Source organism: Solenopsis invicta, chromosome 7, assembly GCF_016802725.1.
Source record: "Solenopsis invicta isolate M01_SB chromosome 7, UNIL_Sinv_3.0, whole genome shotgun sequence".
Lineage (NCBI taxonomy): Eukaryota > Metazoa > Arthropoda > Insecta > Hymenoptera > Formicidae > Solenopsis > Solenopsis invicta.
Window position 1 is genome coordinate 10,716,040 of NC_052670.1, and position 26,314 is coordinate 10,742,353.

The following is a 26,314-nucleotide window of genomic DNA, read 5'->3' on the forward strand; positions in this document are numbered from 1 at the left end:
ACTTGATACTTACCAAAAGGTGGAACAACCGGGCCAAGATCTGCAAAAGGTGGAACAGCCGGGCCAAAGTCAAATCTGTAAAAAGTGGAACAACTGCGGGCCAAGGTCTGCAAAAGATAGCAAAAAGCTCGATCATAAACAAACGCCTCTGCCAATCAATAAGAAATATTATCAAATTATGCAAAGTAATGCAGATAAGTTGAATTCTGCAATAATATATGATAGAGATTTTAATTATAGTTATGGTAATCTTTAAAATGATGGAAAGAGTGATCACTTGTTAAAAGTGAATGGAAGAATTGTTGAGAGAGCACATGTTAATGCGAGTTGCTGTAGATATTCACAGCGAAGATTAAGATTATTGAAACATATAATTTTATGTCGATGCAGTATTTCGTACATGCTATACAGACAATAAGTACTGCATATGCCGTTACACAACAAATAGCTAGGTGATTTTATCTTTATTGCTAACAAGCAAATTTATTATATTAAGTGTTAATAAGTTATAACGTGTTACTCAATAAATAATGTTTTTTTACAGCTTATTTTTATTGTTTGGTGATAGCATTGATGCAATATTGAATACATAGGAATGATTCGCTATTCTTTATCATCATAATGGCGAAGTAGGTTTCGTGCATTGAATTTGGGCAAAGATATGCCTATAAGAGGCACAGAGAGTGTGTCGGATGGATTGGTACCTATGTTAAAAGCATATAATACAGCCATTGAGACTGTCTTCAAAAAGGGTAAAAATGAAGGACCGATTACTGTATATTTATGCTGATATCTTTGAATTCTTGGATCTCAAAAGAAGTGTTAGTTATTATCTTTTATTGTTATTTCTTTTGCACAATTGTTCAATACATAGAAATATATATTTAAAACAATTATTTTGTAGGTGAGGAGTAGTTTTGAGAACATGTGTTATAGGTTGTGGACTCCACATTTCAATGAAGTTTTCATCATGAAACGCGTTTGTGATGATGTATCTAACCTAATGTGTCCGCATGAGTGCCCTGTATTAATTGAAACTTGGGGTGATGAATTTGAAGCTTTGTGTACCAGGTAATTGATATGTATTTTGAATATTATTGAAAATTGCACTACTGGAGGTAATATAATTTACGAAAAAAATATATTTCTTTGTCATATTTAGATATGAAAAAAAGGATAGGTTCTCGAAGACAAGTTAAAGCCAGGGAGTTGATGAGGTTTCTCATCATTCAAATACAATTTGAAACAGGAGTACCATATATGCAGTTTTTAAAGATCATTGTAATCGCAAATTAAATCGTCAGAATCTGGGTACAATTGAATACAACAGTTTCTCTACTGAAGTACTTCCAATGAAGTTGTCATGTGTAACATATGGCTTCAATCGCTGTCAACATGTTTATGAATTCTACTTTCTAAAGTTCTCATAAAGAACTTTCAATTTTTATAAACTTAACAAAGTAGCGAAAATTGTCACCTACAATTGGGATAAAATGATTGGTATTAATTTTTATTTTCTGCCAGAGGTGAAATTGTTATGTGATACACACAGGTCTATCGGTAAGCTATTTATACATAATTAACGTATTATATATGTATATTGCTGTCTTAAAAATTCATTTTTTAAACTAGGTATTATTGTACAAGGATTAGCAGATGCATTGATTTCAATGAGATACTCATTTGAAAGTAACAAAGCTAAGGAACTCAACGTCCACATTTTTGAGACTTTAAATTATTATGGTGCTCTAGAAACAAGTTGTGAAATGGTTACTGAAAAGGTCCTGATGAGTCATATGAAGGGCAATCCAGTCAGTAAATGTGTATGTATTTAAAGTAAATATTATTCTATTATCTCTTACAATAGTGAATTTACTAAATTAAAGTATCTGTGATTTTATTTGAATCTAGTAAATTTGTTCACTTGTGAAAGTGAACAAGGTTATTACATTTTGACGAATAAAATTGCAGATATCTGCAGCGAATTTCCTCATTCGGAATTTTAATAAGTGGTACGTGAGAAATAATGTTTAAAATAACTTTTTTGATATTAAAATGAATATATTGTCCTAGTTCTAAAGTCATTATATCAACAGGAATACGAGGTGTGTGAATAAAAGTTTTGCAACTTTGGTACATTTGATAAACATTCATGTGTTGTTCAAACTTTAAGTATTTCATCATTCTGTTTAAGAGAATTATTATTAGTTATTATTAGCAAAACATAGCGCCAATTTTTTCTTAAATATTTCTCTCTCATAATGATCAATGTACATTCGATGAATTATTATCATATTTATAACTCTTTTGATTTATATTGATGTATCCTTATCACTATTTTAATCTGTTAGTATATTTTCAAATAAAACATGTCACTATATTAAAAGATATTATTACTATATATATATATATATATATATATATATATATATATATATATATATATATATAATAAATCCTCGCTAAATTTAAGCGGTTAGAAACTAATAATTGTTATAAAGATTCGAATTACTAAATTGTTTTATTCATTATTGATTGCCTTAAATTTGGCAATTCCTGCTTTCGTCGCAAAAGGACTCTAATATCACGTCGAATTGGTATTTTATTCCTGCGAAAAAGCATTAGGTCTGTTCTTTTCAGCTGAGCTTCTTGCACCATTTAGCTTTCCTCTCTTTTAATCCAACAAGTAAAGAAAAAAAGGGAAGATGCACGGAGCAAGAAGTTCACAAAAGAACAAACCTAACCATTATTTCAGAAAGGTGTGCGTTCGATGTATTTTGATGTCCGACTTCTCTCAGCACTTTACGCCAACTTTTTTTTTCAGTTTTAACATTAATTGTTGATTGGATGACTTTTCCCATTTGAAATTTTGTATTAACAAAACGTAGCTAGACTTTGTAGGTATCGTAAGTATGGATACATTGAAGTGTAAAATACAATTGGGTTGTTGTTACGGTCGAAAACCTTATCAAAAATTATCTACAAGACAAAAACAAAGAATAATTTCTAGAATAGAGATTAATAATATATCAAGTGAGAAAACTTCTGCAGTTAATGAAAACTCTTATAACCAAGATCTGATGAACTAATAAATAATTCTTTTAATAATGACATATTATTTGAAAATATTTTAATAGATGAAAATAGTGACAAAGGATATTTCGATAGACGAAAATAATGAAAAAGATACATCGATAGATCAAAATTGTGGTAACTATGATAATAATTTGGATGTACATGATCATTATAATAATAGAGAAATATTTAAGAAAAAATTGGCGCAATGTTTTGTTACAAATAATATCCCTGATAGCCACCTGTCTGTGTTGTTGCTGTAATGTTGCCGAAAACAAAGGGCATTAGTTTTCAGCAAATTTAGAACAAGGTGTGTGCCTCATTTGCCTTTGATTTGACATCATACGAATTCAGCACGTTTTGCTGCCAATATGCTGCGTGTTTGCTGTCAACGGTTTATCGTTATACATAAAGAGCAACATGAGCAAGTTGCCAACAACATGTGCTGAGTCATAAATTTCAGCAAAAATTCAACATGTCGAAAATGGTTAAATATATGTTTTGTACTTTTATTTATTTCAAATATATAAAAAATAAGTAAGTTAATTCTTCTTTCTGCTGAATTGTCATCAGAAAGAAGAATTAATTTCGAATTAATACTGAATTATTTCAGTAATACAAGTTAATAAACTTCATATTTGCTTATTATTGATACTACTTCGGTTTCTACCTATAATATACATATTTGCTATATTTCCTAATTTTGTTTTGTTTTTATCTATATATATATATTGATCAGCAAATATTAACCTGTATTACTGATATAATTTTAATAATTTGTACCTTTTAAATGAAATTAATCGGGATAAGGAATAAGGAATAAATAAATTGTTGCAATTTAAAATAATACATATAATATTTTAAAAACGCGAGGCATTATTTACTACACGACCGATAAAAAATATAATAATAAAAAAATGAACATTACTATCTAATAAAAATATAATAAAAAATAAACATTATTATCTGAATAAAACAAGGATAAAAAGTGATAATAGTCCTTTTTGGACAATAGTGCTATTTTAGTGAAAAAAAAAAAAAAAAAAAAAAAAAACAAAGTGACTTCAATGACTGAATGGCAGCGCTGGGTTATCTAAGATGATTCTCCTCCTCCTTCTCTCTCCTCTCTATCTTCTATTTCTTCTTCCTCTCGTCTGTTTATGCCAAATATGGCATCCGCTTCTTCGCGCCGCCTTGTTCGGCGACCTTTTTCGCCTGGTTTTCTGCGAATTGCATTTCTTATTCGTTGTTTCGCGAATCTTATTGCTTCTTTTATAGCATCATAAAATTGCTGCTGATTAGGTACCATAAAATATGGGCTGGTGGCTACTGCTTCTAAATTTATGAACAGAACAATAACATAAAAACGTTGAATAGGGACATATTCCAGTAATTATAAACATATGAATTGAAAATAATTGAGAATATAAATTTAATATTATGATAAGTATTGTTGATACAATATTTGTATTCAAATTTTTATTCTTTTATTGTCATTAATAATATAAATAATAATATATTACCGTATACTGCATATAATAACTGCGTATTGTAAAGCTCGAGATTCCGGTCCTTTTCGCCCCATAAAGAATATTTGCTCAAAGCTTCGTCCATTATTATTTGCTTCATGCAAAATTTAACGCTTTCCTCTAAGGTTTGTCCTCCCAAGAATTTGAGATATGTTACCTAAAACATGTACATTCTCTAAGATAATGTAAATATGATAATGTACTTAATTCTATACAATGCCAACAAAGATAAAAAATTTTAAATGAAACAAAATGGAATTCTGTGTTCTGGGAAACTGAATTTTGTAGGATATCTGTAAAGATTTTTTTATGTTCATACCATTACGTGATTATTATAATTATAACATATGCTGTAAGACTTACTACTTCATCGTACCGTTCTTCGTCAATATTGTTGAAGTTTTGTACTTCTTCAACGGAATTTAAAGGAATGCAATCCGGTTTTATTGGCATTTTATTGTTTTGTCTTTTTAGTATTCTGTCCAATTTTTGGTTCAGAGATCTGAAACAGAGTAAAATAGCATAGTATTATAGTAATATTCTCATCTTAAAAAATTAAACGATTAACATTTTTTTCAGTCATTTGCAGTGATTATATAACATTAATATGTAAAAAATGTATATTCGATCACTAATGCACTAATGAAAATTTTCAACAAATGAAAAGAAAAAGACTATTTCTACATATGATTGAAATAAAATTTCTTGATCTATGAAGGATTCCTAGTTTGATTTTTTAGTCATTATTGTACAACGATGCTACATTTCAAAATGTTGTTTAATTGACAAGTTTAGAACAATAGCGCTGAAGAGGACATTTGGAATACCGTAAACAAAATAGATTACATTACAACTTTTCGGATGTATATATTATTAACAGTACGACTATGTAGTGTTCTCCATTGTACGGTCAGCGCCGAAAAGATTACAACACTTTTTTTCGATAAGTGTCAAAACTTAATCTTTCTTACAAAGCGGATAAATATAACTAATTTTATCCATAAGTAAACACGAATTCACATTTATTGCAAACAAAAATATACGTAGCGATACAAATAAAAACATATATAGGTATTATATTTTATACATGACCGAAAAACTTACATAAAATCTTGCTTCGTTGGCAGGCTGGCTATTGCATCTTGGAGTTTTCTAAAAAAATGGAAAAAAATTAGAATACAAAAATTAATACCATGTATATATTTGTATTCCATACATGCGGAGTAGAAGAGCCTTATAGTCAGACCATATACAGAGCAACTGATGTTGAAGCTAAACTTTTTATTTGGTGAACTGTATTTTTAAAAATGTTACTACTGCTTGTCCTGTTCGTTTAGCTTCAATTACTCAGTGTATGATTTAGATGTGTATTTTTTTGTATTAAATTTATATATGGATAATTACTATCTCTTGGAATATAATAAGGTATAAAAGTACGTTTACGAAATCAATTACGTCTTAGCATCAACTGGTGAAACAAAAATTAATAAATATGAACTTTCATAAACTTTAATTATAGTGTACATTTTCCACCTCCTATAAACTCGTAACCATGCATTTTTCCCTGATGTGTGATATTTTAAACAACCAGTGGGACCAGTTAAACAATTGTATTAGAAAAGTAAACTAATCAAACATTCAAATTTCCTATAGTTCTACAAAGAATACAAAAAATATTAATTTTGACCGCATATAAGAGATGTTCATTATTCATATACATATATATATATATATATATATATATATATATATATATATATATATATCTTAATATTATCATTAATGTATATAAGTGGAAAACTAACTCGAAATCTTCTTTAGTCGGTATATTTTCTAGCTGCTTCCTCATGTTATTCAATTCCCTAAAACGTATAACACATTTATTTTTATTTCTTAAAAATAGTCTACTATGTATTCAATAATATCTACACATTCATTGTATGTATGTATAAAATATGCAATATTTATGTAATTTATAGAATTACTAAATTTGTGGTTTTTTGGCTATGGTACATGTCAAATTCTTCAGTGATGTACTACAATTATAAAACTGTCATCATTACTCTAAATAACCCAGATATCAATCATATAACTTGAATTAATTTCCCACCTAACACAAAAATAAAAGTTGTCAAATAGTCAACTATTATAATTAATTTAAAGATAGCTACCATTACGACTCCTAATCGTCATCTTACCATTAAACGAAAATAGATTAAAATAGATTCAAATTTTTAGAAGTACGTATTATACTCGTAAACATTGAAATGAATCCACTTCAATGCCCAATACTTTTGCATCTATTTACAGGAACTGAACAAAGCATATTTTTACGATTTTTAATCCGGAAATAAATTCAATTTTAAAAAGTGGATCGTGAATAAACCTCAATTTAAAATTCTAAATAGGAAATGTAGTTTTTCAATCCAATTGAATTACAAAAGTTTTTTCCGTGTGCACGTGTGAAATATTATTTACATATAAACATATACAAAGGCATTTGGGCATTGAAATGGATTTATTTCAATATGAATGCATACTTTTAAAAATTTGAATCCATTTTAATACATTTTCGTTTATTGGGTAGAGATAGATATATGTTTTTAGGTTAATATAAAGAAGAAACATTAAAACTGAAGTATTTTGTAACTTCTAGAATGAATTTACTCACTATGATATTTGTCACTTCAATTTTAAGTTATGTAATGTTACGCACAAACAACACAGAAAAACTATAAACGGCACATAACTATTACATTAAAACATGTAACAATTGAAACTTTCAATATTATTTTACTCCCACTCTAATTGTTTTATAAACACCAATAACATTTATAAATGTTTATTTCGTTTACCAGATTAGTTAATTTCAGTTCATTTGGTCAAAAAATGAGTGAAAGTCATAACTAATGTACTAAAGTAACTAAAGTCTATAAGACTATTAAACTGCGTTAATGTTTTTAAATCTGTAGTCTTACATTTCAGAAAGAATTCGACATTTTTATAAATAAATAGAAAAATTATCACATACCCCATTATAACATTCACACTACCCAATACTTTTGCATGCAATGTATTACATGCTCACGCTGTGATGCATGCTCATGTTGTGTTGTTCTAATATCTTCATAATTATTTCTTGAAGGAAAGCTATATCCGTTCAATCTAGGATGTTGTTTATAACGATAATTTTCCATAACAGCTTCAGAGTATCCTTCAGTGCTTTCGCTTGTTTGTGGCATTTGTTGTAGACTTTGCAAATGCAATAGTGGATTTAATGTTCCAGAATTATTTGGAGGCACATTTTCATCTTGTAACATCTCAGTAACAGTGGACGATCTGATGCTTTCGAGTTGCTCTGTAATAAGAACGCAATGTACTCAAGTTACTAAAGATTTTTATAATTATAATATTAAACTATTTCAGAGACGTTTTTGTTGACTGCAAATATTTCACTTCAAAAATACTTCTTCTTCCACAAGTTAAATTGTGAAATAAATAAAAATTTTAAAATTAGTTTTATAGTGTATTAATATTCCATTAAGCCTTCTTTCACGTACATTACATTCCATTTTCACGAATTTGATTTTAATTGTATTTCAAATTTTAAATACATTATTCCTCAGTCAAGTTAATCAGTTTACAAAATACATTTCTTTAACGAGGCTTTTCGTATGGAAGATCAAGACTTATGAAAAATAAAGTATAGAAGATTCTGTTTCATTTGATTTACTAATCAAATTGAGGTATTTTTATGTTAAATCATTGCAGACATATTATACGAGTATCTTACATGTTCAATATTAAGTGACATACCAGGAACACGCGTAACAGAAGATCCCGGCATCAGTTGCGTGTAACTGCGGTCAATCTCCTAACTTCGAATAATTGCAATAGAAGCGTTGCGAATATCATCCATATCTTTGTCAAGATTAATTAATGTCTCTGAGTTTTTCTTCTTTAACGGCTGTGGTGCTTCATCCTGACTAGACGCATATCTTTTTGGTTTTGTTATATGCCTCGTAGGACGTTGAGAGTTTCTAAAATTCAATATTTTCATTGTTCTATTATCATAAATTCTTTAATTACTCTGTTTTTAATATCTATATGATTTTTCAGAATATATTAATAAAAGATAGTTCATAATATCGACTGCAGTACTTACCGATTTAAGCCAAATTTCTTTATATTAGCAACTCTAGCCTTAAGAAATGCTTGTTTCCGACGTATGTGTTGATTATTCATTTTTTATCTATCTTTAAATGTACACAAATAAAAATATTATGAAACTTATAGAGATTAAATCGCACAAAATTACATTTTAACACTGTAGTAATATTTTTATCACCTTTTTGAATAGCAATTTCTACTGCTCTCATCAACTATCAAATATTTGGCTGCATACAAATATTACAGATTTTTGAATGGATTATCTCTGCATTTATGAGATATGAAATTTATTTCTGACAGAATCTTGTTATTTCAAAGAAGTTTTTTAAAATTGCGTACACAGGATGAGTGATATAACATAATTCATAATATCCCTTAAGCTATATCCACACAAACTTGCATAAGCCCATAAGCATATGCATAAGAAAATGGACCAATCACGCGTTTAATATAAAGAACGCCATATTGCTGCATAGGACGTAAACATAGCGTACGCACATTGTCGAAAAATTTTTACCACCTAGCCGCATAAGCATATGCATAATAAGGTTAACCAATCACGTGCTTAATATAAAGACTACAAAATTGCTGCACAACACATAAGCAGAACATGTGCATATGCAGAAAAATTTCATATTGTTGATATATTAATGTAAGTGAGGTTATGTTATAGGACGGCGCTTGATAAATCTTCGTATTACGATCGTATCAAATAAAAAATATTTATTTTGTAGTGATTTCATCTATTGAAAATACTCTCAAGATGGATTGTGAATTATCCAATGACAAAGAAAACATAAATGAGCAGGATTGTACATACGAATATTGTGAAGAAGATGCTGATGTTGTTCTAATAGATCTCGTTAAAAACTTTCCCTTTCTTTATGATAAAAGTGCAACAGATTTGAAAAACGCAAAGAAGAAGGAACGTACATGGATGGAAATTTCTGAATATTTAAAGTTACCAAGTAATTTTTTATTATTTTTATAAATTATAAATTTTATATTTCATAAGTCATCAACTACATATTTTTCTCTTTACTTTTTTTACTTTGCTTTTATTAATATCTTTTTTATTGTTAATTACAGTTACGGATTGTCAAAATAGATGGCAAAGACTTAGAGAAAAATTTTCTTGCGAAAAGAAAAGAAGAGAACTAGAAATTGATTCATGTCAAGACGGTTCTTGTTGTACAACTGCAGTAGGGTTTGCATAATTGCATACAAATATACAGCAATCTTAGAGCAATTGAATATTTTAAGTGCAAGTGAACATTTTAAGTCAAAATGTTAAGTTTCATTGCATGGACAAAAGCATATAAGACTGATAATTTTTTTTTTTTTTTTTAGTTACTACATAATTTTGTCTGCGGATAATATTTAATTTGTTGTTTTTATGCTTTATAAGTTGCTGTGCACTAAAAGACTTATGTTAAACGTTTTGTTTATTTGAAGTTTTTTTAGTTTATTTTCTTTTTAATTTTATTTTCTATTACAAATAAAATAAGCATAAAATTTTTGTTTGCTTGAAAATAAACTTTTATTTATAACTTTAAGACGTATTAACGTGTTCTATGATAACAAATATTATTTTGTTCAAATGTATTAAAATTTTTACATTTCATTATAATCAAAACCAAAGTAAAAGTGATATTAATTTATATGCATTGTTGCCACTTGTTTTACATTAATTATATATGTAATTCAGCACATAGATATGTATATTTTTGTACTTTTGATACAGAAATAAAAAAGTAAAAATAGTACTGGATACAATATTTATTCGATCACATATAGCCATGAGTACTAAGCTAAAAGTCTTCTTATAATTAAAATATAAGCTCCCAGATTTTGGTGGTGCTTGTATCTGGATGTGCTTTCCATCCATTGCACCAATTGTGTTTGGAAAATTCCACCGTTGCCAAAAGCCCGTGCTTATATTTTTCCACTCATTCAATGTTGGTGGATTAAGATATTCAGTACTAAGTACGTTTGAAATTATTTCGCATGTTTCCTTAACTACGGAATGAGCAGTTGATAATCCAATGCGATATGCTAATGCTATTGATGTCATTTGGTCACCTGTTGCAAGAAACCTATTTTCAAGAAAAAGGACTTTTTTATTATCTATCTATCTATCTATTTATATAAGTACCGTCTTCTGTCTGTCTGTCTGTCTGTCTATCTGACCGCGAACTACTTATTCGTTTTAGTGGACCAAATTTTTACTAAAAGTATATAAAATAGGGGTAGAATTTTCCGGGGAGTGCCATGATGTGTATAGTTTTTCGTAACCGATTTTTTGGAAACCGGTTTGGAAATTCTTAAAATTTCGAGAAATAATAAATATTAATTGACCAATTTTCTTGAAACCAGTGCCAAAATTTTTTTAATTTTTGGAAGATAAGTTCAATTTTTTATTAATGGATCAATTTTCTTGAAACCAGTGCTAAAATTGTTCTAATTTTTTGTTGATTTTGATGAAACTGGTACCAAAAGAATTTTATGGGGACGGCTACTATGGGGTTGGAAATTGGAGGTTTCATGGGGTTCTATTGATGCTCCTAATTAATGAGTGAGGAGGATTTAGGAAGAGGGGAATAGATTTTGAGCACGCGCAAAGCGCGGGTGAAAAATCTAGTAATTATATATAGAATATCAATAACAAGATTCAGAATTGAATTTATTTATACAATTACCTGAGTGTAATAATCAAACGCTGCTCTGGAGACAAGGCTCGCCAATTAGATTTTTTTAAATATGATACAATCTTGCTTAATAATAAATTAAAAGTATCTTCATTCATTCGTGTATATTTAAAAAACATATCTGAATCTTGTTTCAATTTTTGAAAGAGGTGGTCAAAATCTCCTTGATAAAATCTTAATGTATTAATTGGACGACACCACCATCTTCTCTTATGTTTTTTTAATAGACGATATCGACGACGTCTGTATAACATATAACTCAAACATGACAAAGCACATAATTCTTCAGCTTCCATATTTCAATTTTTAGATTTTTCAGAGGATATGTCGAGTAACACGGATTGCACAATATAATATTACAAATCCACGGAATATATATATGTCAATTTGATAATATTTATTCTACAATGACGATTGAACGTTTTTTTACGACACTGCATATGCGTACACATATAAAGATACATTTGTGTAGCACTTTTCTTATTAGATATGATTGGTTCATTTCTTTATGCATATGGTTATGCAGCTATGCAAACTTCGTCTGAATTGATCCTTATTATGCTTATGATTGTGCATATGCTTATGGGCTTATGCAAGTTTGTGTGGATATAGCTTTATTGCACATAAAATACATAGTGTAGCATAAACATACTAATAAGGGCCTATCCACACAAACTTGCATAGTTGCATAACCATATGCATAAAAGGAAATAGATTGGCAAATGCATAAAGAAATAGATCCAATCAATTTCCTTATGTATATATAATAGTTACGTAGCTATGCAAGTTTATCTGGATAAGCCCATTAGAATCTTGTGTAAATCAAATATAGTGACTTAATGTATACTAGATGCTCATTGGTCCAGTGGTCTTATATTTTGGTTTATACATTTCATGTGCAATAGGCCATACATTTAACCAATACATAGACGTATCTTACCCTTATTTAATTTTAATTATATTAAATTTGTCATATAATTCTTGTGCTAATAAAAAATATATAATGCAGAAGGAAAAATGCAAAAGTGGAACAAGTACAATTTTACGAATAATGTTACAAGATACATACAAGTTTTATGTACAATTAGAGTTATTTTCAGGAAACATTCATTCATTACTTTTGTTTAATATTAAGTTGTGCATGTATTTATGTTTTTGCTCTTTTACTTCCGATTATCCCTTTTAGTGTTTTCTTGTTACTGTAGATGTATTATAATAGTTTCTATAAAAGAACTGATACGATGTATTCCCCATCAACTGGCTTATCTGTTTCGGAATCACTGCTAGAATCAGAGCCTTCGTCATCAATGACTTTCCAAGATAACATCATGTAACATTTTGCTTGCACTTCAGTAATAGATATCACATAAAGATCGCTTGATAATGCAGAACATTTGTAAATATCTAATGATGATGATAAAATGCCAACATCATAAAAATCTTCCACAATTTCGAATTTCTTTATCACAAAATGGTATGTTTCATTTATTTCTAGTATGTTTTCAATTACACATACTAAAGAATCTTTTAAAATACAACATTTGTCGCCAAGTGAAGTAACATTAAAAAACATACTTTCGATTTGTATTTTTGTGTACTGTCGACAATGTGTAGGTAAAAGTTCTAATGGAAGAGGACCTTCGCTATGCCTATCAAACACTTGTGTAACTGTTACATTGGTGGACGTGGAACAAAGCTCTTTCTTACGATTATTTATTTCTGCCTGTCTGAGGGCAAATTGCTGTAAAGCCTGATGGGGTTTTCTATACGAGCGTCTAAAAAATTGCATATTATTTTCATATTTAAAAGCGGAAAAACTGTCTAACGGACCAAAGCGTTTTACATCTGTCACCAGGTGTAGTAAAGCATGCACATTATAAGACATAAAAGTAAGTTTATAGAAAAATTGGCATTTTTCAATAAATTTTTTAAGTGCTACTTCTGCACGTTGTAATAAAGACATATTCGAAAATGTGTTACTGCAAAGCATACGAATTGCTGAATGTAGAAATAAGAAATGAGTATACGTTTGCTTTTCCATAATACCAAGCATTACTACAGGTCCAGTATATAAAATGAATTGTCGTCCCTCTGTGGCTTTATAATCTGAATAATCGCTCAATGACCTGGGTTTTCTGGCAAAGTCCCGTGGACAATAATGGGAAAGAAGTTCAAGCCGTTTTGATACTACGTCTATGTTTCGACCTGATAATTTTGCTTTTTTACCATATTTTCCTGTAATCCACGCGGTTAATAATTTTTTCACAACTCCTATACACACTAAGTGCATATAGTCTACGGGAACTTGTGTCACCATTTCCATAGGTAATCGGGATAAAGGACTTGTCCCTTTATGATGATCGCGGTCTGTTATCCGAATATACTCCTCATCTGTTCTTAAACGATGATTTGTACCTAAAAAGATCATTCGTTGTTCATATCGTACACCGACAACTTTACATTTTCCGCATGCATGACTCAATGTATGCCCATAATGATTCAATAACCAAGAACGAGCTGGAGCATCTGCGATGAATGCTCTTAGTGTAATGGGGATTTGTTGATAATTAAATATTATACTGCCTCTTTCAAGAACTTGCAATACATCAGTTACAAATTCATCCATAAATAAATTAATGTCACCTGGCTTTTTTTTCCCTATATAGATACCTACTACTTCAGGTTTGCTGTAACTTATATTACTTATTGAAATTTGGATAGGCCAAATTTGCATTGTCCCACATTTGTTTACCTTTGCGCCATCGGTACTCCAGTCTATTTCAAGAACGGAAGGAATTTGATTCGGTGAAGTTTTCTTGAGAATGTTATTAATGCTTGTTTCGAAACCAATATGAAGATATTGTCCTGGATATATTGAACGAACTGCAGTTTTGTCACGCGGCGTGTTAAGTAATGATCTTGTATCTTTTGGTAGAAACGTATGACATTTATGTGATCGTAATATATTTAAAATTATATTTCCTTGTGAATGAGTCAAATTACATTTTATAAACGCTGACGCTAAAGATTTTTGAAATACCCTATTTACAGTGTACAAAAATACATCATTATTACTGATTGTACTACTACAATTATTGTCTACGATTGGTACGTCATTGACTTCAAGATTTTGCTCACTTTCGACATGCGTTAAGTCATCAGAAACGTTTTCATTCATATTTAACTCGACAGAAGATATTGTCTCATTATTAGTTTCATTATTACTAGCAAGACTATTTCCGTCTGTTATGTCTACCAACGACATTAATTGTTGTCTGGAATTACGCTGCTGTTCATCGTTACATCTTGTTTGATAAAATCGCCTCATTTGTAACAGAATCCTCGCTCGCCTCTTTGATTCTAATTGCAAAATAGGCTTACGGCGTCTACTTTGAAATGAATTCATATTTTTTGTTATATTTTAAAAAGTTTACGTTTGATTAATATATATACATATATATAAATATTATCTGCGATTAATAGAACATTAATTGTTATAGTATCTGTGTGCAATAGAAAACTTCGATGAAATATTATGAAATATATGATACTAATTGTACCTAACCTCTCACTTTGCAGAAAATTATCACTTAAAAATCTAAATATCTGTACGGCCGTATGTATTGATAGGAAGAACGTATGTGTAGTTGAAGTTAAATGTTGTTCAAGTAAGATATATGTTCAAAACTCACTTTTAATATCAACAAAATACATGAATATATAGAGACAGCAATACGTGGCAAAATTTTCTAATGCGTATCACATTGCAGTGTGAAGAGCAGGGGAGGACGAGAGACGCTCTGGCTCACCGGTCTCCTATGCGCATGCGTTAATCATATATCAGTCAATAGGTTTGTTCGAGTTGCTTGAAATCCCCAAAAATTTTTGCACTCGAGATGAGATCAATATATATATTCGATCGTAAGAAAGAGAGAGACGACAAAAAAATTAATTCAAAAAGGACAGCAACAGGCCTAATGAGCGCTGTTATTAGTATATTCTTTTAGCTTTAAAGATCTGATTGGATGATCTAGAAGAATACCTCGCATGTTGAATCTGCTGAACCCCCCCCCCCAATCGTATAATAGGTCAACGATTTTTAATAAATATCTCGTCGCTGCATGGTATTATAAATATAAATAATTGAGAATACCACTGATATCTCATTGGTGCTGTTATAATAGATAATAATTGAGAATGTTACTAATTTTAATTACATAAACATGTAAAAATTATTATAGTTTATAATTATCGAGATATATAAAAAAAAATTAATTTACTCCTGTTTATTTATAACATTGCACACGCTCGCGCAAACACACACAAATGGATTATTTTCGACATTTTGTTAAAAACATTAAATAGATTAATTATATTGTCTTGTAGCCAAATAATTATTTGGCTACAAGACAATATAAATTAATATATTTAATGTTTTTAACAAATACACGACAAAAGCACAGCATCATTATCTTTTTTTTATTATCATCATGTTGCTCTTATGTTGTCGAAAACGATTGATAAAGCAAAATGTTTTCCACAAATAGAAGTCATTTTGTTGGCAACAGAATGAGCAACAGTTGCTCTCCGTTTGCTCTGAATCTGCTGACATAAAATGTCTCAAATCTGCTCTCATGTTGTTGAATACGTATGACTACGCATTACGTTTTCAGCAAATACACAGCAACTAATCAAAAATTTGTGCTCAGCATTAAGTTGCCTGATTTTGCAAAACATGCTTGGCTATCAGGGATTTCTCTTAAACAGGGTGATGAAATACTTAAAGTTTTAAGAACGCATGAATGTTTAACAAATCTACCACGAAGTTGCAAAACTCTTATTCACACATCTCGTAGTCCTGTTGATATAAAGACTTTAGAACCAGGACAATATGTTCATTTTAATATCAAAAAAGTTATTTTAGAAATTATTTCTCACATACCACTTAGTAAAATTCCTAATGTTTTATTATTAGATTTTAGTACAGATGGAGTAAGTTTATACAAAGCATCAAATGTGGTACTTTGGCCAATACATATTCGAATTATTAACATCCCTTTTAGTAAACCTGCACTTGTTGGTCTTTACAAAGGTTACAAGAAGCCTAATAATGCTACAGCTTTTTTCTACCATTTATTTCTGACATTAAAAAATTATTAAGACATAGATTGAAATTTAATGAAATGGTTATATCCATTCAATTGCGGTGTTTCGTAGCAGATGCACCTGCTCGAGCATTTATTTTAAATCATGTTGGCCATAATGCATTTTCACCTTGTTCAAAATGTACAAGGACAAAATATCGGACATCGCATGGGTTTCCTTAATAGTAAATGTACTTTTAGATCAGATGACAAATATCGTATGCTTGCTTATAAAAAGCACAATTTAGGCGAAACTCCGTTATCGCAACTTCTAAATGATTTAATAAATCAGGTACCATTTGAAAGTATGCACTTAGTATATCTTGGAGTTGCAAAAAAAATATTAGTGGCACTTATTACAGGTGAATACAATAAGAAAATTAAACTAAAGTCATCAGAAACAAAGTTATTATCCAGTCATTTAGAATTAATACAAAAATATTGTCCTACTGAATTTTCACGTCGACAAAGAAATCTTACCGAATATGTTCGCTATAAAGCTACTGAATATAGACAATTTTTGTTATATACCGGCCCAGTTATCTTTTATAACTTATTAGATAAATCAATCTACTTACATTTTCTGATGTTAACTACTGCTATTCGAATTCTGAATTTACCCATACTTAGTGAACAGTTATTAACATTTGCCGACATTGCATTAAAAAAATTCGTAGAAAGATGTCCTTACATTTATGGAGTAAAATTTATGTCATACAATGTTCATGGCTTATTACACATAACTGAAGATGTACGACGTTATGGACCATTAGATAGTTTTTCTGCTTTTGCATATGAAAATGAAATGTCAAAGTACAGAAAATTATGCAGAAAACCTGATTTACTTTTGGAACAAATTTCAAATCGAATGGATGAACAAAAGAAAAACGATGCGAATCATCATTTAAATGACCCTGAAATTCTAATTGCACGTAAAAAACATTTCAACGGTCCGACATATTCATCCGAATTTGAGCAATATAAAACTATTGAAGTAAAAAATACAGTTTTTAGTACTTCATTGAGAAATAATTGTTGCATGTTACACGATTTGTCAATATGTATAATTATTAATATTTAAAAAAAAACGATACCATAATGTTTGCAATAAAAAAATTTAAAAATACAACTAGTTTTTTAAATATTGGAATACCTTCATCAGAAATTGGTTTTTTTCAATGTAGTAATTTAACTGATGAAATATTTTTTGTGTCACTCCAAGAGGTTAAATCTAAGTGTTTTCGAATGCCTTTGCAACTAGTAAATACTGAAACAAACAGTAATATTGCCATTTTTCCTAATAATATAAATCATAACGATGACATTCTCCTTCAATCAAAGCAATATGTTGTATGTACAATGCAACATTTTTTCTGATGGATAAAATTTATTAAATTCAAAATTTTTAAATATATTTTGTCTTTATATTGTCAGACATGGTCGCGACTCACTTTTCTTATTTTTTTAAAAACAAGTAACTTTGTCTCACTTTAGAAAAAAAAGGTTCCATATATTATGTTTCTTACTTGTTTTCCGAAATTTTTTATTGACTTTTACTTTGTGATTAATATTTTCAATCTCATAAATTTATTATAAGACAGTACATAATATAATTAGTACATAATAGGTTATTTCATTTTTAACATACAATTTTCCAAGAAAACTTACTTTTTTTACTCATTTTTTTTTTTAGATAAACTTACTATTCTCATTTATTTTTGAACCATAAAACTCACTTTTCTCACAATTTTTGAGCAACTGACTTGCGCCCATGTCTGTATTTTGATTAATTTGTATGTTTATTTTCAATTTATTTGTAATATTTTTAATTCTGATCTATTGGCCTTTTATTACTCTAAATCTAATTAGGAATAGCATTACATTAGCAATGAAACCACCAAAAAGAGGAATAACAAAACCTGCGAGATATCAAACTACAGAATCCTCAGATGATCGTGAAAATGTAACTATAGAGAAATACGATTTAACCAAAGACGAAGTTCACAATGAGGTGGAAAGTGATGTACTAGCACTAAGTCAAGTTTTCGTTGAGACACAGCATGTACTGAATAAAAAAGATGATGAAAATAACTCACTTCTTTTAAATCGTAATCAATTACCAAACAATAAATCATCTATTCGATCTCACGTGATATTAGATTTTCCACTCGAAAATTTAAAAGCTTCATCATCTAGTTATCACAATGAACCAACAATCTCAAAGCAACATGATATGTCTCATTTCAATGTATTGTACAATGATCCTGTGGCCTCAACGTCTTCGGTAACGTCGTCGGTAATTTCTAATGCTCAATATGAACCAACAAACTCAAGCTTGGTATCTTATCAATCAGAAACATACAAAGAAGATGAACTTTGTACTTAAAAAGGTGTGAAAAATATTGATAACTAACACTATGATTACTTGAGCAATAAACGGTAAATATTTTTTATTTATGAATTGTATTTAATATAATTTATTTATATATTGTATTTAATTTAATGTAATGATTTATTTTTATTCAGGCCAGAAACCACATTAAAAACTTATGAACGAAATAATACATCAAAGTTACATTTGTACAATAAATTACAAACAGACAATGAAAATGTACCTGAAAAAATATATTACAATTTGGATGCCAAAAAACTTGTGGACAAACGGTAAATATATTTTAAAATTCAAAAATTTGCCATTATACAGAGTGATTCAAAATAACCTATTGGTCCCGAAGCTGGCATATTCGTAATCGAATTCTGAGACGATTTTTCCTTTTGCAAAAATTTGTCCGGAGCTTAGTTTTCAAGTTACAATAAGAATTAGTTAGCGTATGACGGGACAGGTACAAGTGGTAGACAGGGGCGACGCGACGCACTGTTACACGTAAGTGTTTCCGTGGGGCACCTCCTGCGCTCAAATGACTGACAAAAGTACATGGATAGCACATTTCTATTTAAACTTTCTTTCTCTCTCTCTCTTTCTCTCTCTCTCTCTCTCTCTCTCTCTGTCTGTCACTTTAATTATGCTACATTTTGTGCTACAACTTGTCAAATTTCGATCTGTCATCCGACCGTCAAATATCGGGATGACCGTAAAATCTTCAAGTAAGTTTACATTATTATAATAAATGTACGCCCGAGAATAATAAAATTTAATGCAAATTAGATTACTTAAATGTGCACTTGCAAGTTAAAAGTAGCACTTTTAAAACGCACAAAAAGGAAAGGGGAGAAAGAGAGAGAGAGAGAGAGAGAGAGAGAGACGGGGGAGAAGGGGGCTTTAAACAAGTTTAAGCACGTTCACTCACGCACACAGCAATCAGCTTATTGTTTCCACGATGCGACAGTTCAATTTAAATTTGTCCTTTATCCATATCTATCCCTCGAAGTTGTTTCATATTTTACCACATTTACACTATTTACTCTGCACTTGATCGATAAACGCGGAACTACGCGACGAACCGATCGATCAACTTTATTAATTACTACTCTAATCACTACAATCATTCGATGCGTTAAAATTACTCGAAGAAACACGTGTTTACGTTACGATCACACAACACGTGTTCACTCGACGTTATGAAGCAGTCGACTGGATGTTATTGGTTATGTTGTTATAAGAGTGTCGAACGATTGGTTAAAGCCATAAGTCAAAACGCGGCAATTTAAAATAAAAATATTGGTTAATACAATTTACATCAATACAATTTATTAGAAAAATGTTGCAAATGTTTATCAATATTTGTTAAAAATTGTATGATAGTGACTTTATCAAGATAATTATTATTCATTCTAAATATTCAAGAAATAATTTTATCAAAATCAATTTTTTCTAAACATTTTTTTTTATTTCTTATTTTTGAATATTTGCGAAAACTGTGAAAATATTCCTCGAAATAAAATATTTGGTTGCCCTGAAAAGGGCAGATTATCCGTTGCTGCAAGGAGATTTCAAGAATTATATCCTTGAAGTTTTTTTTATAATAAATATTCTAAATAATTATCTTGATAAAGTCACTTACAATTTTTAACAAGTAATAATAAACATGCATTTGCCACATTTTTCTAATAAATTGTATCGATGTAAATCGTATTAATCAATATTTTCATTTTGAATTACCGCGTTTTGACTTATGGCTTTAACCAATCGTTCGACACTCTTATAACGACATAACTAATAACATTCAGTCGACTGCTTCATATCGTCGAGTGAACACGTGTTGTGTGATCGTAACGTAAATATGTGTTTCTTCGAGTAATTTTAACGCATCAAATGATTGTAGTGTTTACAGTAGTGATTAATAGTAATTAATAAAGTCGATCGATCGGTTCGTCGCGTAGTTCCGCGTTTATCAATCAAATGCAGAGTAAATAGTGTAAATGTGGTGAAACAACTTCGAGGGATAGATCTGGATAAAGGACAAATTTAAATTGAACTGTCGCATCGTGGAAACAATAAGCTGATCGCCGTGTGCGTAAGTAAACGTGCTTAAACTTGTTCAAAGCCCCCCCCGTCTCTCTCTCTCTCTTCTTTCTATCCCTTTTTGTGCGTTTTAAAAGTGTTACTTTTAACTTGCAAGTGCACATTTAAGTAATCTAATTTGCATTAATTTTTATTATTTGCGGGCGTACATTTATTATAATAATGTAAACTTACTTGAAGATTTCACGGTTATCCCGATATTTGACGGCCGGATGACAGATCAAAATTTGACAAGTTAAATGCAGCATAATTAAAGTGACAGAGAGAGAGAGAGAGAGAGAGAGAGAGAGAGAGAGAGAGAGAGAGAAAGTTTAAATAGGAATGTGCTGTCCATGTACTTTTGTCAGTCATTTGAGCGCAGGAGGTGCCCCACGGAAACACCCACGTGTAACAGTGAGTCGCGCCGCCCCTGTCTACCACTTGTACCTGACCCGTCATACGCTAACTAATTCTTATTGTAACTTGAAAACTAAGCTCCGGACAAATTTTTGCAAAAGGAAAAATCGTCTCAGAATTCGATTACGAATATGCCAGCTTCGGAACCAATAGGCTATTTTGAATCACCCTGTATACCTTGCTGCTAGATGTATAATTACTTTCTTTATATTTTAAGTTTACGTTTCAAATCGTTTTTTCCAAGAAAAATTTTACTTGATATAATATACGTTATTATTTATTTATATTTTGAGTAGGATTTTCCTCACAAATAAAATAGCCATTAAATAGCATATTAAATTAATCGTAATAGTATTATACATATGTATTAAATATTACATAATTTAAATATTATATATAATGAAATATTAAATATTAACGAATAATTTATTTTATTAAAAAGCTATATACTGTATATTAAAGCTTCTCATATTATCAAAATTTGTAGTTTATGTTTATATATGGTTAAATATCTTTTGTTAAATATTTTTTAACACAAAAAATTATCTTTATAATTTTATAATTTATAAAATTCTTGTGTTATAATAATAATGATAATGATGATAATAATAAAAATACTCAACTTCGTTGACATATATGTATATAGCGGACCTTTTCGGAACGTACCACCAATATCTGCTAGACATTTAAAGGATGTCCTTAGAACATCTTCAAAATGTCTTATTTAATATAAAGAACAACGCAATTTCGAATGTATATTTATTATGTATGTTGGAAACATGTTTAATATACATGATATGCTAAATATTACGAATCATCCCAAATATGTCCTGCGGATGTCCTACAAACGTCATACTGCAGCTATGATAAACCAGGATGTCCTTCGGACGTCTTTGGAACGTCCTATGGACGTACGAGATACTAGGACATTACAAGGACTTTTGTGGACATGTATTGGACGTCCGGGGACGTCCATGTGTTGTGTGGGAATTTGTCTCAGAAGAGAAAATGTCAAGTTAATTTTGATACATTGAACTGCTATTGACACTTCTGCGAATTTATTCGATTAATTTGTCTAGAGGTTGTTGAAAGAAAAAATATTTCAAAAATTGTAAAATTTTGTTTGTGTCTCCCTGACTCCCTAATTAAGAGAATGTTTTTAATAATATTTGGAATAGAAAGAAAACCCAACTTAAAGTTGTTACTTTTAAAACTTGTATTTATACAAAATGTAATTATGAAATTGTTTAAAAATTAACGATTTTTTCAAAAATAATTATAATATACTTATATAATAATTATATTTTGAAACAAACACATTTTAACAAGTATATTTTTAAATCTATATATATGCATACGCAGTGTCAATTTGTTAAAAAGTCAGAAAAGAGAGGTAATCTAGATGTTGATGCAGAAATATAACAAAATATAACGAAGAGTTTCTACATATACGTTTCGGGCTTATTTGCCTCTTATTAACATATGGAAATGATATTATCAAAAGAGATAGGATTAAAATAAAACGGACAACAAAGGCTTGTCCGCATTTTAAACGATAGTATTACATTATCTAAATACCGTGAGAAATTTAATTACAATCGAACAACGGTTCAAGTTTATCCGCAGATTAACGCTTACGTGGACGAGATTAGTTTTTTCTTTTTTGAGTCAAGGACGTGAATACGCATCCTCCTCCAGTTAGAAAACTTATTGTCAGCAACAATCCGTTGCAAACGTTGCAGATAGTAGTAACGGGGTCGTCCTAAATGAATTAAACCGTGTCACAAAACAAATAAATTATCGAGAAACCATAACAAATGCACGAAGTCTTACACTTACATGTAATGAGAGAAAGAAAAGATTTATAGGCAAAGTAAACGCTTTCGGTTCTCGCACAGGAGTAACAACTTCTCTCCGAGATCAGAGTGATTGCCGTTTTCAAGTGTTGTCAATATACCATTGTCTTGTATTCAGTCATGTTTGTTTTTGATATTTCGTACGGAAAGTTCATTCGTACGGAAAGTTTTTGATATTTCACGCAAAGTTTATCTTAACGTTTTGAGGATATTAAAATATAATTTGTCTAACAGTTCTGTGTCCTTCGTAAGATTTATATCATATTCTTTTGCTCTTTGATAGACATCATTTCGGAAACAAGTCGTTTTTGATAATTAGTTTCTTTGTCTAAAATAGAAGCGTGCTCCCAATTAAAATTGTGATCGCATTGGATGATACGATCAGAGACAGCTGAGTGTTTATTCGGAGCTAATTTGATGTTGTTACGATGTTCTTTTATTCGAATTTTTAGTTGTTTTTTCGTTCGATCAACGTATGAAGCATCACAATTGTTACAATTGATCTAGTCTATAAACAATATTATTGTTATCTAAGTGTTGCATGCTGTCTTTTTGTACTTTAATAAATCTATTTAGTTTATTGAGACAACAGATATCCAAATGAATAATTATTGTCTAATTTCTTTTGTTATGGTTTCCGTGGTATCCTGCATGTACGGCATGACAATCCATCGATCTCTATTTTTCTCAGCTAACGTTTGTTTCGCTGTCGCTGGGATTATAACATTGTTTTCAATATTATTATTAGAATTATTATGAATTAATTTTTTGATCCTTCGGTTAACTTCAATAAAAATGATATCCATTTTTAATTAGGATTTGGATGCAAAGTTCTATGTTTTTCTTGTGATATATAGAGTGAGATAAAAAGTACCGCGCGGTCTATCGGGTGTTGTAAATCACTCCTATTTTTTGACAACGAGAATGATTCAACAAATACGACATGTAGTATGCGTCTCGAAAACGTCTCTTTTTCATACTAGTCAATTGTGATATGATTGTTCTTAGCTATTACTAACAAGTCTCCAAGAAATACAAGGAGCGATTTTTTTCTTTTTCTATAGTAAATTTAATACGATGCTAGGTATTAAATCTCTCAAGAATTGTGTCAACTTTGTCTTCCGGAACAATAAGGAAGATGTCATCTACTAATACATTTTTTAGAAATACATTAAAAGAATCATCATTCTTGTTAAAAAATGTATATGTATAAATACAATCAAAAATATATATAACATATAAATATATGTACATAAAGATAATTTATCTTATATAATTATAAATTTAATTAAAATTTAGGTTAGATTTGTTTTTACTATTTTATCATCTTGAACCTATTCCAAATTTAAATCAAGAGATTGTTCCAACACAGACGAATTAGTTTAAAATTATCAGAAAACTGCAAAGTATTTTATTTGGATAATATATAAGAAAATTTCGAAATGCATTGATTCCTAACTACCATAAAATGATTTGGAAATATCTAGAAATGAAGCCTTAAAATGTGCAAATTTGTCCTTTATTTTCTCGAAGAAAATATTGTCATTGTAATTGTAACACCATTGCGTATCTATATACGGTAACATAGGCCGGTATTCATAGTCGATTCTTCTTTCAAGATCGTCTTAAGTAACGTCTTAAGATGCTAATACAGTTTTCTGATTGGTTAATGGCATCTTAAGGTGATACTTAAGACGATCTTAAATATAAGAATTGATTATGAATGCTATACTATATGAATACCGGCTATATAGTAGAATATAATAATATATGGTAAAAGAGTTGCGCAACGACGTTATAACGATTATGAAACTATTGTTAAGAGTTACGGAATAGACTACTGGGTATCGATCATGTAATTCCTTCCCTAGAGCGAAAAGATGAAAAGTGAAATCTTTTGCTCATTGAAATTAATCATTGAAATTAATGGCGAAAAAAGTTACACAATCGATACCCCGATTTTTGTTGCGAAGAATCACGCACTTTTGTCATATATTAAGCAATCTTTATCTTACAAGTTTTTGTTTTATTTATAGTTTAGTCGCTGATCGAACACTCATTACCATATTTCACAAAATGGTGCAACAAGAGGCGGTGGTCGTAAGAAATGCCATGAAGCGTTATGGGAAAGAGCAATTGGTGCTTAACGATTTGAATATGACCGTTTCCAGGGGTTCTATGTAAGAAATTTATGTATATTTAATAATTCACTATTATATGATAATTTATTATTCAATTCTTTATTATTATAATATAATTTATTACTTACACATACACACACATGCGCGCGCGCGCGCGCGCGCGCACACACACACACGCACGCACGCACGCACACACGCACACGCACGTACACACACACACGCACGCACGCACGCACCCACGCACGCACCCACGCACGCACGCACGCACGCACGCACGCACGCACACAAAAGGTTAATCGTCTTTGTATTAATTTAAATAGTAAAGTTGTAAACGAACGAATCTGAGTGAAGTCACTGAGAAGGCGATCTCGAAGAGAAAAAGCAATACAATAAAGTCACCATTGATTAATATTTACGATTACTCGTTACAATTTTTAATATTATTCTATAAACACAACAAAAATTTGTATACAGGTGTGTAAGCGACGAAAAGATTAAGGAATTTAATTCGGGATTTTTCGTTCCAATCGCTAGCACTATCATTGCTAAATCACTGACGTTCTACCGTTTTTGAAGTTATTCTACTGGTTTTCTTTAAATACATAGAAAAATATTATAACAACCCTAAATTTCTTACACAGCGTATCTTTTACAACCTGATAGTAATTTCTTCACTCTTTGATATGTTGGAAATTACTTGAAACTACATTGTCATAGATTTTTCCGCGTATCTTCATCAATTACTTAAACTGCCACCGTTCGCAAAATACACTGTCGTAAATTTATTATAGAATAATCTTATAATTTTCTAA

General features: G+C 30.1%; 2 protein-coding genes and 1 non-coding gene across 8 annotated transcripts in view; 1 reads left to right on the forward strand and 2 right to left on the reverse strand.

Moving 5' to 3' along the window:
* Positions 1-26,314, forward strand: part of LOC105199268 — a 32,192-nt gene that overhangs the window by 298 nt on the left and 5,580 nt on the right. Inside the window, exons 2-9 of the transcript XR_005575289.1 lie at positions 20-452; positions 545-821; positions 905-1,071; positions 1,163-1,560; positions 1,633-1,823; positions 18,961-19,065; positions 19,153-19,290; positions 25,398-25,541. This is a non-coding gene — a transcript (ABC transporter G family member 23). The remainder of the gene's footprint in view (positions 1-19; positions 453-544; positions 822-904; positions 1,072-1,162; positions 1,561-1,632; positions 1,824-18,960; positions 19,066-19,152; positions 19,291-25,397; positions 25,542-26,314) is intronic.
* On the reverse strand, positions 3,568-15,251 carry LOC105207159. 3 transcript variants are annotated; one of them, XM_039452236.1, is made up of 9 exons: positions 15,175-15,251; positions 8,770-8,860; positions 8,421-8,644; positions 7,636-7,962; positions 6,410-6,466; positions 5,709-5,756; positions 4,968-5,106; positions 4,599-4,761; positions 3,568-4,410 (listed from the first exon to the last, which is right to left on the reverse strand). In XM_039452236.1, exons 4-9 carry the CDS (start codon positions 7,638-7,640, stop codon positions 4,169-4,171), a joined length of 654 nt encoding a protein of 217 aa, XP_039308170.1. In that variant the 5' UTR covers positions 7,641-7,962; positions 8,421-8,644; positions 8,770-8,860; positions 15,175-15,251; the 3' UTR covers positions 3,568-4,168. The 3 variants fall into 3 exon arrangements, with proteins under 3 accessions (XP_039308170.1, XP_039308169.1, XP_039308171.1); XM_039452235.1 differs by lacking the exon at positions 15,175-15,251 and having other exon boundaries at positions 8,770-9,443; XM_039452237.1 differs by lacking the exons at positions 8,421-8,644; positions 8,770-8,860; positions 15,175-15,251 and having other exon boundaries at positions 7,636-8,046.
* On the reverse strand, positions 10,103-15,174 carry LOC113006034. 4 transcript variants are annotated; one of them, XM_039452233.1, is made up of 3 exons: positions 15,048-15,174; positions 11,474-14,868; positions 10,106-10,870 (listed from the first exon to the last, which is right to left on the reverse strand). In XM_039452233.1, the coding sequence occupies exon 2, from the start codon at positions 14,808-14,810 to the stop codon at positions 12,705-12,707; it is 2,106 nt and encodes a 701-aa protein (XP_039308167.1). In that variant the 5' UTR covers positions 14,811-14,868; positions 15,048-15,174; the 3' UTR covers positions 10,106-10,870; positions 11,474-12,704. The 4 variants fall into 4 exon arrangements, with proteins under 4 accessions (XP_039308168.1, XP_039308167.1, XP_039308166.1 ...); XM_039452234.1 differs by lacking the exon at positions 15,048-15,174 and having other exon boundaries at positions 10,103-10,870; positions 11,474-12,707; XM_039452232.1 differs by having other exon boundaries at positions 10,106-10,856; positions 11,474-15,168.